The following is a 13,037-nucleotide window of genomic DNA, read 5'->3' as shown; positions in this document are numbered from 1 at the left end:
GTTTGTACATGAGGCTGCCTGCAGCACAGCTACAGACGGGTATAAAGAAGAGACAGTGTCAAGGAAGTTACCAGACATTGCACTAATTGGGGTCAGAGCATTAGGTGTTCGAGAGTTCCAAATTGACCATCAAAAGTCAGTGGTTTGGCTTTGTCAATTTCCATAAATTTTGGGACAATTTCCTTCAGTTTTTTTTTATATAATTTAGTTATTCTTTTACACTACTCTGATTAGGAGACCTTTCCTAGCTGATTTTAGACTCAACTCTTCCCTCTCTTTTCTCATATTCAAGTGCATTATGTATTCAACAGCAGACTTTCACCTCTACCCACCAGTATCATAAGAGACTCAGATGGGCATTCTTTTGAGCAATGTTTCAATGTTCCCAGGTAGAAAGAATATCCCACACCTTGATGCAATACCAGGTACAGTGTCTAGAGGACTCAGTATCCCAGAGGTAGGTACCAGAGAAGGGAGGAGGAAGATAAAAGGGGTAGAGACTGCTCCTAGATCTAGGAGGGACACCTTGCTCAGAAGTAATAACTGTTGAGTTTAAGGAGAGGAGACACAATGTATTAAGGCTACTGAGATTGTCTATGAAAAGGAGCCAAGCCCCAAGTAGTTCAATGAGATAATGCGGAAGATCAGACAGACTTGTAAAGATCAAAGTCCATCAACCTACCAAAGAGGGGAGAGCCTGGAGGAACCACAATCCTCAGATATGAACTCATTTCTGCCCAAAGAACACCATATCAGATACTCGAGTACAAAGTCATAAATATACAAAACATAGAGGACAGACACAGCCTGTAGCAAGATGTGTGTCAAGAAGGTGGATCCCCAATTGCTCATGTCCTTCAGCTCTTGGAACATGGGTATTAGCTTATGGGAACTTCCTAAGACACCCTCAGTATCTTGGAATCAGAATCAAGAATGCATGAAAAAGAGCCAAGGCAGGGGTCAGAGATCAGATCCCTGCTCACTCATAAGGTCAGAGGCTCAAGGATGAAGAATAAGTCTCTGACCTCCTTTACACCTCAGTCATCCTGCATGGCAGTCCAGGATGAGGCACATAGGCTGGGAATGAGCTACACATTAACACTAGGCACTTCTTTGCAGTATATTGCAGATGTGGTAGTTCTGTCAGACATTTTACCCAGCACTCTACACTGTTGGTGCCACATGAAGAAGGAGTTAACAGTGAACAGAGGACTATGCATGGACTGCTACAAGTCCTGAAGGAAGAAATGGAAGGGCTCTGTTCTTCCTTTATCATTGGGCTTACTCTGCAAGACTATCACCTACAAGACTATCTTGTTCCTTAGAGTAAAAGAGAGAATACTGTTCCTCACCAGCCACATTGGCTCTATCACAGGTAAGTACACAAAGTGAACACAACACTTCATGGGCACTGTCATGGTGAATCTCAACAGTCAATTGGATGATACCCAGTACTGGGCAGCAAGTGTGAGATTAGAGCAGTTTAGGTTAGGTGAGGTGGAAAGACTACTGAACTCTGCATGACATCATGGCTTAGGAAGGGATCAAGGATATATAAAAAGGTAAGCTGAGCATGAGCATTAAATCTTCTGGTCACTGACAGGTTATAATGGGACTCTGCCACAGACTCCTGCCTGTATATATAATTACCCTGTGTTACAGTCTATAAGCTGAGACTATATTCAAAAAAAGTACCACTTCCCTTTTAGGTTATCTTCACAGGAATTTTTAACAACAACTGAATAAATTATTCAGACAGGCAGAAGTAAAATGCAGAGCTAGTAACTGAATCCCAAACCCTGAAAGTTTGGTAGTATCACGGACTTAAAGAATAAATGTTCTGGGGAAATGTGTACAAAGGAGAGGAGGATAAGCAAAGCACATTTAATAGCACACTCTGCTCACTTTCCATCATGTCCCTGTAATTGGAATAGAACAAGAACCTTCTATTTTCCTTCTCCTTAATGAAATCTTTACCACATTCCTAACTCAAAGACAATGCATAACATGACCACTAGTGGACCCTTGCTCATTGATTCAAACCAGGTACACTGATCCAAATTCACTGAGTTGAATTTCACCCTCAGTCATGTGACATTGGAACAATGTGCCTTGAGGAACATCAGCTCTACTCCATCTGCATTACCCACATGTGGGAGAAAGGATTAGAGGGTGGTCCACCCATTCCTGTCTACAGCAGGTGAAGCCACCCTGACTCATACTAATGAGCCTCAGTTTCCAACAGTTCATGCTATTGAATGAGAGCCAAAGGTAACATCAGATGCATTTTAAAATCTGTAGTTGTGTTTACATTGAAGACTTAGATATATTGGAATTATCCTACATAGGGAAATAGTCTTAAGCTTCTCTTTAGATTTACATATAAAGAAAATGATTATCACCACATTACACAACTGGACAGAATTACAGAATTCACAACATACCTTTTTCATTAGGAATTTCTATAGAATAAAATTTACAGATTTCTGGTGTCATCACATCTGTATGCGGTATTGCTTGTCTCTGCTGAATTCTCTTCAATAAAGGAGAAACTGGGAATGCATCGAGAATAGAGTTTCATGTCAGCCTCATGGCAGAAAAACAGAGGAAACTAACAACTGTGTGTTTGTACATTTGATCTGATTGCTTGTTTCCGGGTACAGTCATCAGAGTGAGATTGTGCTTCAGGAGGATCACTGAATAGTGTACAACCAGTTAAGCATTACATGAACATGACAAGTAAAAGCTAATTTATGTGGCAATGCAGAAGGAAGTGCCCCATGACTGAACACACTTTGTGAGTGTGGTGTCAGAGCAGAGTGGTATCACTCTAATCCTTCTTAGAGCCCATGACACCTTTGCAATGGCTCCATTCACCAGCTGCTCACTAAGACCCTAAGAATTTCTTAAGGACTACCCACAGGACTCACTAAGCTAATACAGATCTTTGTAATATATACTATAGGAAAAAGCACAGGCATTCAGAAGTGCCCTGTGATTCTGTGAGATACCAGAAGACTTCAGCTACACAGGAGTAACTGAATTCAGACAAACTGTTTCATTTACTCTAGAACACTGGAGAACTGCTATTCTTCATTCTTTGACTACCCCTTATATAATAGTACATCTCATGGACAATGTATGGCATTGTCCATGGGAGGTAGGAAGGTAAGAAGCTTTGAAAACTTGTGACATTTCACACAATGGAGCAGTAACAGCTGCATTTGTGTGCCAGTGACGACCTCTCCTGACAGAAACAACTGACAGGAGACATGCTCTGCCAGGCAGTCCCTGACTCCAAGTGTGAGCTTCGTCCCAAATGAGCTGTGGGATTCCTGGATCAGTAAACAGCACCTTCCTCTATCATCCTCAACCTGCCACTGGCCTCTCAGTGACTGAGTCTGAACCTCCGGAACAAAATTGGGAGGTTACCAATGCTTCCAGGCTCCAAGTCAATCTAGACCAAGTTGTCACGTGGAAGTTGGGAGGAAAGGAAACTCTTTTAATCACATCACGCTGCATAAACCCTCTACAGGAAGAGGCTGGAAAAGCAGCCTGGTGCCATTGTAGGTGACAGATGTCACCTGAAATTGTGTGGACAATCTGAACTGAGTTCAGCTAACAGAATGGTAGTCTACACAGGCTACGTGTGAGTTTGCAAGATGCTGCTCATCCATTCTTCATGAAAGCTCTGTTTCTCCAGAATCTTCTCCCACACAGACATAGGGGCAATGGACGAAGTCCTACTCCCCTCTGTTGTTTTCTTTTCACTTTTTTTTAGAGAAAAGGTCTCTGGCCCACAGTGATCTCAATGTCACTTTGTAGAAATGGATGTCTTTGAACTTAAAATTCTCCCATCAGCACCTCTGAAGGAGGTTTATAAAGCTATACAACCACAGCACATCTTTTGCATACTGGGAGCTCACACCCGAGGCCTTAGAAATGGTAGGTATGCAATGAACCACATTCTCTCTCAAGAACTAGCTCTTCTTTGCCAAAGGCCTTCATAGCACATGCCTGAGCAGATATACAGAAACCATTTTGCAAATAACAATGCTCTTCTTACTCCTACCTGCTGCCTGTGGTCCCCCTAGTGTTCCCACTCACAGGCAGTATGGACACTGACTACCAGTGAGCAGAAGTCCCCTTGGAGCCCAGAGTCTAGCTCACATTTAAAAACCTGTTGCCAGGAGCTAAGGAGACCAGAGGTTAACATCCCCTGCTGTTCCTGCAGAGGACACAGGTCTGGTTGGTTTCTAACACAGAAAAAACAGCTCAAAATAGTCTATAACTCCAGTTGCTAGAAACCATACAGCTAATTTGAGTCTGCATATGTATCATAGATACAAATGGTGCACATACATTCATACAGGTGAACACTCATATACACAAAATAAAAATAAATATATCTTTAAAAACATCCTCCTATTAGGAAAATGTGTCAGCTCAGATCCAGAGCCAAGAGGTAACTGGAGTTCCTAGTGGACACTGTTGTTAAGATGAGTGTCTCTTTTGTGCTCATGCTATTGGTTTTTTTTTGCTAAATCATTTATTTCTTTTTGATATATAGTACTTTCATTTTTTCTATTAAAATCTTGATCTTAAATTTGCATGAGAGAATTTTTAAATTTTTCATTTTTTCCCTTTTGTTGGAAATGGATTTTTTTCATACAATATTCCAAATTATAGTTTCTCCTCCCCTTGTTCCTGCCAGTTCCTCCCAATCTCCCATCTCATTTGGATCCATTCTGTCTGTCTCCCACTAGAAAAAAATTTCTGAAAGATAACAACCAAACATGACAAAAGAAATATAAGATATAGAAAAACCATCATATCAAACTATTTCTTTAAAAAATCTTTTTTTTTTGATATTATAATAAGGACATCATTTCCCACACCTGTTTCTCAATGAAAACCCTCCTCTAGACCCATAAACCTTTCCTTGCTCTCTTTCAAAACATGGCTCCTTTTCTCACTAACTGGAGTGTGTGTGTGTGTGTGTGTGTGTGTGTGTGTGTGTGTGTGTGTTCCAAATCAAATAAATAGAACCTGATCAGTATACATAATATTACTTTTATGCTTTATATGTATATGTGTTCAGGGCTGAGCATTGTATAAACAATTGTTGTGCTCTTTTTCTGAGAAGTGTTCCTTCCATTTTTCATTAGTTCTTATTGGATTAATCCATGTACTATAAAATTCTAAATGAAACACACCTGCCCCATCTCGCCATGCAGTATGTTTCCCATTCTCAGAATCAGTGATCTGACTAGAAGCCTGTGTGCTTTCTAACCTTTCATTCTTCGGAATGTCTGTATGTAGATGAGAAGTAATGCCCTGGGCTCTCTGTGGTAGTCACTACAGGGTCCTGATCTCTGCAGTTTTGACCTATTGAAGGCAGATACTGGGATGTTCCAAGTTAGGGATTACCAAGTGCTGGGGCTATAGAAGGTCTCTTCATCTCCATGGACAGCCTCATCACTTATCTCTGTGCCATGGTTTATTCTTTCACAGAGTAGCACACAAACAAATAAATGTACTGCATATGATGGGCTTTGAACATATATACTTTATAAAGGTCAAGCGTGTATCCTAATAGGGTAATTCAACAGCTTGTCCCTGTAGATTGGACTGAGCAATTGGGATACCTATCTTGGGAAAAAACAGATTTAGATGTGGCCTGGTGTACACCATTCCAGACTAACTACAGGCATCATAGCTGAATCCAGTGCACATGGACAAATGCCTCCACTATTTTTTTAACTTAGAGACCCACTTTTTAAAAAATACAGTCCAAATGCTTCCCAGTGTCATAGATCACAGTGGCTGGTTAGATATAAGGATACCAAGTATTTACACAGTTCATTTCTAAAACGTGTCTTAGGAAAAAGATTCCATAATACATACTTCGTCTTCGATTTCTGCAATGCACCTGAAATGTAAAGAAAAGAAAACAGTCTGTGGCCTAGGTCATGATGAGTTCTGTTTGCATGGGACATTGAAACACATATCAACATGGTATAATGCAAATCAAGGTGGGAAAGAGTCTTCAAATAAAAGACTCTGCTTTAGTATATCATATGATGGTGTCACAAAAGAACTGGGGTTCCTCACTTGTACCTCTTCCCACTTTTGCTGGTTCCCACACCAGATCAAGAGGCACTATCTGTTTGGTCTCTGCTACATGTTCCCTAAGCCACACTGCAACATGCTGGAGCATCTTTATGATACTGCTATGAAATTAACCCTGCCACAATGTAGCCTCAATTATTTATACTAATGCTCATGTGTTAAAAGTCTAACCACCTGCAACCCCACACTAGACATAAGAAGCTTGCTCCATATGACTGTTGTGGAACATACTGCATGGAAATTGAGGGGATCTGAAGTGCCTGACAACTTCTAAACCAAAACTTTAAGTTTTATCTAAAGAGAACCTTTTTTCTCCAGAAGAAAAGGCCTGCTCACAAGACTGATAATTAACACTGGATGCTTTGATGCTCTATTCAGTTTGGAACAGGCTGGTACAATTCTTCTTCTCCCCTTCCTAAGCTAACTCTCTAATACCCATGATGCCTGCTCAGTTTTGTTGTTCAGTGGGATATCCTCTGAAACATAAGATCACTAAAGTAACCTTTCTATTTTAGAGAGAAAAAGGCTCTCTTACCTCCGATGAATTTACTTCTGTCATTGTGCGGCCATCTGGTCTAAGTGTGTCATCATTTTCTGGGATAACTAGGGGGAGAGAAAGTCATGAGCTTGCAGACTGTCAGCTCTTGGTCCTGCTTCCTACCTATGTAGCATCTTTGCTTGATGTGGGTAAAAGTGCATGGACTTAGGACATGTGACTAGACCTACTGAACAGGATGGTTGGGCAGCTGCTGAACCGTTTTCCCTTGAAGGATATTAAAGCAGAGAAAGACCAGGAGAGATATGAGTAAGAGATTTGTTGCATTTCTAGACAGTGGACACCCAAAGCAACATAAAATAATCTGTCTTTGATTGTGTATTGTTAAATTAACATTTTCACATGTATTCTGTTTGGAGGGCCACTTGTGAGGTCTCATTTTGGGTGTGGAGGTCAGTGGATAGCTTGTGGGATCTGTTCCTCCCCTTTTGCCAGGTGTGTTCTGAGTTTCTAATCCAGGTCATTGGGCTTAGAGAAGGCATTGATATCCTTGGAAAGAAGAATTTTATCCTTCCCTGTGACCAAACTTGTGTTTAAACTTTAGTGTTTGTGTTTACAATTTTTATCATTCCAATTTCAGGTAAGAGTTGACAGATGAGGACGGCAGGAATACAATCTTTTATGTAGTAAAAGTCTCACATGAAACTCTCAACTTGGAAAGAAGAGAATCACTATGAAGGAAGCAGCTGTATAGGATGTCAGCATTTTACTCCAAGATCAAAAAACATAAAGAAATTTGCACGGACTAGGAAGAGAATCACAAGCTAAGAGCAGAACTAGAAATACAAAAGAAACTCCAGGACTTAGAAGATGTGTAACGATAGAATGTTGGCAGATAAATGCCTAGTGATATATGAGAGTGCTTTCATTAGCCACTCTCAAGAAAAAACCCATGAACTACTAGGAGAAGCAAAGACCATTTTGAAAGATGAAATAGGCAACTTTGAATCCAGAGTGACATCCATTCAGCAGGTGTTAGCACATCTGAAATTTCAGTTGGATGCAAAATTATCCTTCAACATAACCAGTGAGGCTGATGAAAAGGAATCATATCAGCATACATTTAAAATATTTGTCTATCTTCTATGGAGCTGTGGGTTGTAGTTTGGTTAACTTTGCTTTACTTCTGGTAATGAGTGAGTAAATACCAGAGATGCTAGATAACAAGGAGGACCCTAAAAGGGACGCGAGGAACGCCCTCAGAAGGGGAAATAGATGAGAACTCCTGAGAAACCTGGGGGTTAGGGTGGGACAATGGAAAGTAGGGATATGGGATCGGGGCATAGGGAAATGGGACGGTTGAGCAGGGGATGGGATGGGTAGCTTGGGAGAGCAATGAAAGAGATAACTTGATAGAGGAAGACATCATGGGGATAGGGAGAAACCTGGTCAGGGAAGTTCCCTGGAATCCACAGGCATGACCCAACTTAGAATACTAGCAGTGGTGGAAAGGTTCCCTGAGCTAGCCTACCCTGGTGATCAGATTGCTGAATACCCTAACTGTCATAAAGAGCCTTCATCTAGTAACTGATGGAAACAGATGCAGAGAGCCATGGCCAAGCATGTTCAGTCGAAGAGAGGGAAGAGTAATTCTATGAGCAAGGGGCATCAAGACCATGATGGGAAGACAGATACAACTAAACTAAGCTGGTGGTCACTCATGAACTTTGGACCCACAGCTGTGGATCATGCATGGGAATGGACTGGGCCTTTGCCTGGGCAAGACCGTTGTGTAGCTTGGTGTGTTTCATGGCACCCTGACAGTGGGAAAAGGATCTATCCCTGGAGCATGAACTGGCTTTTGGAGCCCATTGCCCATGGTAGGGACACCTTGCACAGCCTTGATGAAAGGGGAGAGGTGTGGACCTGCCTCAGCTGAATGTTCTGGGCTTTGCTGACTCTCCATGGGAGGCCATACATTTTTGATGGAGGGGATGAGGGTTAGGCTGGGGGAAAAGACGGGAGAGGGAGGAATGAGGGACAAATTTGTGGTTTGTATGTGAAATGAATAAAGAGATTCCTAAAAAGATGTTTGTCTAGCACACTCAAGCATTTTTTTAAATGATAATTTCCATTCTTCAAAGGACTTGGAGGGGAGTTTTAATCATTTCATTTCATTAATGGAAATCTGTGTATTTAACGTATATTGCTTCTTTTTTCATATATTCAGAGGAGACAATATTCATGTATCCATTTATATCATAAGTATATCAATTTTAGTAGGTTCATGTGATATTCATAAAATCAGCTAAACCAACAACAGCGAGAATTTTAGATTTAATAAACATTGTGTAGGTAATTGCTTTCTAATGATTGATGGTCTTATTAGTGAAGTAAACACTCGAATTGAGCAAGTGAAATGTTACATAAATCAGTTCCAATGCAATAGAGACCCAAGAAAACAATCTCTGCAATGAGCAATGACATGGAAACTCAAGCAAATCATGCAAGTGATTAAGTATCTCAATGGTGGCATGATATTTGGCAAAAATTAACTTTACTACAACTTTAACCACAAATTGTTATGATTTTATTGTAATTGTGCACATACCATTCAGATTTCTTGTTCATGGGTATGCATGAATGTGCATGTGTGAGTGAAGTTTTGATCATAGGTGTGGATTAGATGCATTTGCTTGGTTGCAGGTAAGTGTTCGTGTGCATGGATGTGAGAGGAGGGTGTGGACTATCCTGCATTAGTCCACACACTCAGTTACCACCTGCCCTCCATTCTGATCCCCTAGTGTCAGAACCCTCACTGGTGGTATTGGCAGGGGTCATCCTCCATAGTCCTTCCTGCCTAGCTTTATGAAGGACCCTCAACCTAATGCCAAAACTGGTATGGACACAAACAAGTGCCCCATACCCAGGCTCTCTGGAGTATTCGAAACCTATTCTAAACCTGTTCTATCATATAGTGCTACTAACCCATGAAGGCCCTCTATGCCCAGACCCAGGCAGATTTATCAACTCTCTTATGAGTCTGAATCACTTCTCTCCTTCCATTCCACCCACCAGCAGGCCCAGACCCAGAAAGGCAGCACATGTGTCAGCCCTTTTGCTGACTGTGACCCATGATACTCACTCTTCACCCTGTGTGACTATGCCACACCAAACAGATTATGGAGGCCAATACTAGGACCATCTTTTGAAATCTCACCCAGGACCCTTAACTCATCCCACCACTTAGTCTCAGACACAAGTGGTAGCCAGATCCATGCATAGAAGTCGTACAATTTTGGCAAGGCCTAGGTGAAGGCCATATGTGTTGTCTTTAAAAAAAGCACTAAAGGTGGATACTTCTCAGAGGCGTCTGCCTTTCCATGCAAAATGAGGGTGTCTGTACATGAGGCTGCTTGCAGCACAGCTACAGACGGGTATAAAGTAGAGACAGTGTCAAGGAAGTTAGCAGACATTGCACTAATTGGTGTCAGTGCATTAGGTGTTTGAGAGTTCCAAATTGACCATCAAAAGTCAGTGGTTTGGCTTTGTCACTTTCCATAAATTTTAGAAAAATTTCCTTCAGTTTTTTTTATAATTTAGTTATTCTTTTACATTAATCTGATTAGGAAATCTTTCCTAGCTGATTTTAGACTCAACTCTTCCCTCTCTTTTCTCATATTCAAGTGCATTAGGTGTTCAACAGCAGGCTTTCACTTCTACCCACCAGTATCATAAGAGACTCAGATGGGCATTCTTTTGAGCAATGTTTCAATGTTCCCAGGTAGAAAGAATATCCCATACCTTGATGTATTACCAGATGCAGTGTCTATAACACTAAGTATCCCAGAGGTAGGTACCAGAGAAGGGAGGAGGAAGATAATGGGGGTAGAGACTGCTCCTAGATCTAGGAGGGACACCTTGTTCAGAAGCAATAGCTGCTGAGTTTAAGGAGAGGAGACACATTGTATTAAGGCTACTGAGATTGTCTATGAAAAGGAGCCAAGGCCAAAGTAGTTCAATGAGACAATGCAGAAGATCAGACAGACTTGTAAAGATCAAAGTCCATCAACCTACCAAAGACGGGAGAGCCTGGAGGAAACACACTTGTCAGATATGAACTCATTTCTGCCCAAAGACCACCATGTCGGATACTCGAGTACAAAGTCATAAATATACAAAACATAGAGGACAGACACAGCCTGTGGCAAGATGTGTGTCAAGAAGGTGGATCCCCAATTGCTCATGTCCTTCAGCTCTTGGAACATGGGTATTAGCTTATGGGAACTTCCTAAGGCACCATCTGTATCTTGGAATCAGAATCAAGAATGCATGAAAAAGAGCCAAGGCAGGGGTCAGAGATCAGATCCCTGCTCACTCATAAGGTCAGAGGCTCAAGAATGAAGGACAAGTCTCTGACCTCCTTTACACGTCAGTCATCCTGCATGGAGTCTAAAATGAGGCACACGGGCTGGGAATGAGCTACACATTAACACTAGGCCTTTCTTTGCCAGTATATTGCAGATGTGGTAGTTCTGTCAGACATTTTACCCAGCACTCTACACTGTTGGTGCCACATGAAGCAGGAGTTAACAGTGAACAGAGGACTATGCATGGACTGCTACAAGTCCTGAAGGAAGAAATGGAAGGGCTCTGTTCTTCCTTTATCATTGGGCTTACTCTGCAAGACTATCACCTACAGGTTCCTTAGAGTACAAAAGAGAATACTGTTCCTCCCCAGACACAGTGGATCTATCACAGGTAAGGACACAAAGTGAACACAACACTTCATGGGCACTGTCATGGTGAATCTCAACAGTCAATTGGATGATACCCAGTACTTGGCAGCAAGTGTGAGATTAGAGCAGTTTAGTTTAGGTGAGGTGGAAAGACTACTGAACTCTGCATGACATCATGGCTTAGGAAGGGATCAAGGATATATAAAAAGGTAAGCTGAGCATGAGCATTAAATCTTCTGGTCGCTGACATGTTATAACGGGACTCTGCCACAGACTCCTGCCTGTATATATAATTACCCTGTGTTACAGCCTATAAGCTGAGACTATATTGAAAAATCTACCATTTCCCTTTTAGGTTATCTTCACTGGAATTTTTAACAACAACTGAACAAATTATTCAGACAGGCAGAAGTAAAATGCAGAGCTAGTAACTGAATCCCAAACCCTGAAAGTTTGGTAGTATCACGGACTTAAAGAATAAATGTTCTGGGGAAATGTGTACAAAGGAGAGGAGGATAAGCAAAGCACATTTAATAGCACACTCTGCTCACTTTCCATCATGTCCCTGTAATTGGAATAGAACAAGAACCTTCTATTTTCCTTGTCCTTAATGAAATCTTTACCACATTCCTAACTCAAAGACAATGCATAACATGACCACTAGTGGACCCTTGCTCATTGATTCAAACCAGGTACACTGATCCAAATTCACTGAGTTGAATTTCACCCTCAGTCATGAGACATTGGAACAAGGTGCCTTGAGGAACATCAGCTCTACTCCATCTGCATCACCCACATGTGGGAGAAAGAATTAGAGGGTGGTGCACCCATTCCAGACTAACTACAGTAATTGTAGCTGATTCCAGGGCATATGGAAAAATGCCTCTAGAATTTTGTTTTTAACTTAGAGGCCCACTTTTTAAAATGTACAGTCCAAATGCTTCCCAATAGGTGGCATAGATCACAGTGCCTGGTTAGACATTAGGATACCCAGTATTTATACAATTCATTTCTAAAAGGTGTCTTAAGAAAGAGATTCCATAATACATACCTCGTCTTCGGTTTCTGCAATTTACCTGAAATGTAAAGAAAAGAAAACAGTCTGTGGCTTAGGTCATGATGAGTTCTGTTTACATGGGTCCTTGAAACACATATGAACATGATATAATGCCAATCAAAGTGGGAAAGAGTCTTCAAATAAAAGACTCTGTTTTAGTATATCATATGATGGTGTCACAAAAGAACTGGGGTTCCTCACTTGTACCTCTTCCCACTTTTGCTGGTTCCCACACCAGATCAAGAGGCACTATCTGTTTGGTCTCTGCTGCGTGTTCCCTAAGCCACACTGCAACATGCTGGAGCATCTTTATGATCCTGCTATGAAATTAACCCTGCCACAATGTAGCTTCAATTATTTACACTAATGCTCATGTATTAAAAGTCTAACCACCTACAACCCCACACTAGACATAAGAAGCTTGCTCCATATGACTGTTGTGGAACATACTGCATGGAAATTGAGGGGATCTGAAGTGCCTGACAACTTCTAAACCAAAACTTTAAGTTTTATCTAAAGAGAACCTTTTTTCTCCAGAAGAAAAGGCCTGCTCACAAGACTGATAATTAACACTGGATGCTTTGATGCTCTATTCAGTTTGGAACAGGCTGGT

At 41.3% G+C, this 13,037-nt stretch overlaps 1 protein-coding gene across 1 annotated transcript in view; it reads right to left on the bottom strand.

Moving 5' to 3' along the window:
• Positions 1–13,037, bottom strand: part of LOC143268193 (uncharacterized) — a 91,691-nt gene that overhangs the window by 35,593 nt on the left and 43,061 nt on the right. Inside the window, exons 15-18 of the mRNA XM_076549336.1 lie at positions 12,419–12,443; positions 6,668–6,735; positions 5,908–5,932; positions 2,445–2,552 (exon numbers count right to left, since the gene is read on the bottom strand). Of these exons, the coding sequence (XP_076405451.1) occupies positions 2,445–2,552; positions 5,908–5,932; positions 6,668–6,735; positions 12,419–12,443 (226 nt within the window). The remainder of the gene's footprint in view (positions 1–2,444; positions 2,553–5,907; positions 5,933–6,667; positions 6,736–12,418; positions 12,444–13,037) is intronic.

Source organism: Peromyscus maniculatus, chromosome 12, assembly GCF_049852395.1.
Source record: "Peromyscus maniculatus bairdii isolate BWxNUB_F1_BW_parent chromosome 12, HU_Pman_BW_mat_3.1, whole genome shotgun sequence".
Lineage (NCBI taxonomy): Eukaryota > Metazoa > Chordata > Mammalia > Rodentia > Cricetidae > Peromyscus > Peromyscus maniculatus.
Note: the sequence above shows the minus strand (reverse complement) of the source record. Positions and strands in the feature narration are given on the sequence as shown.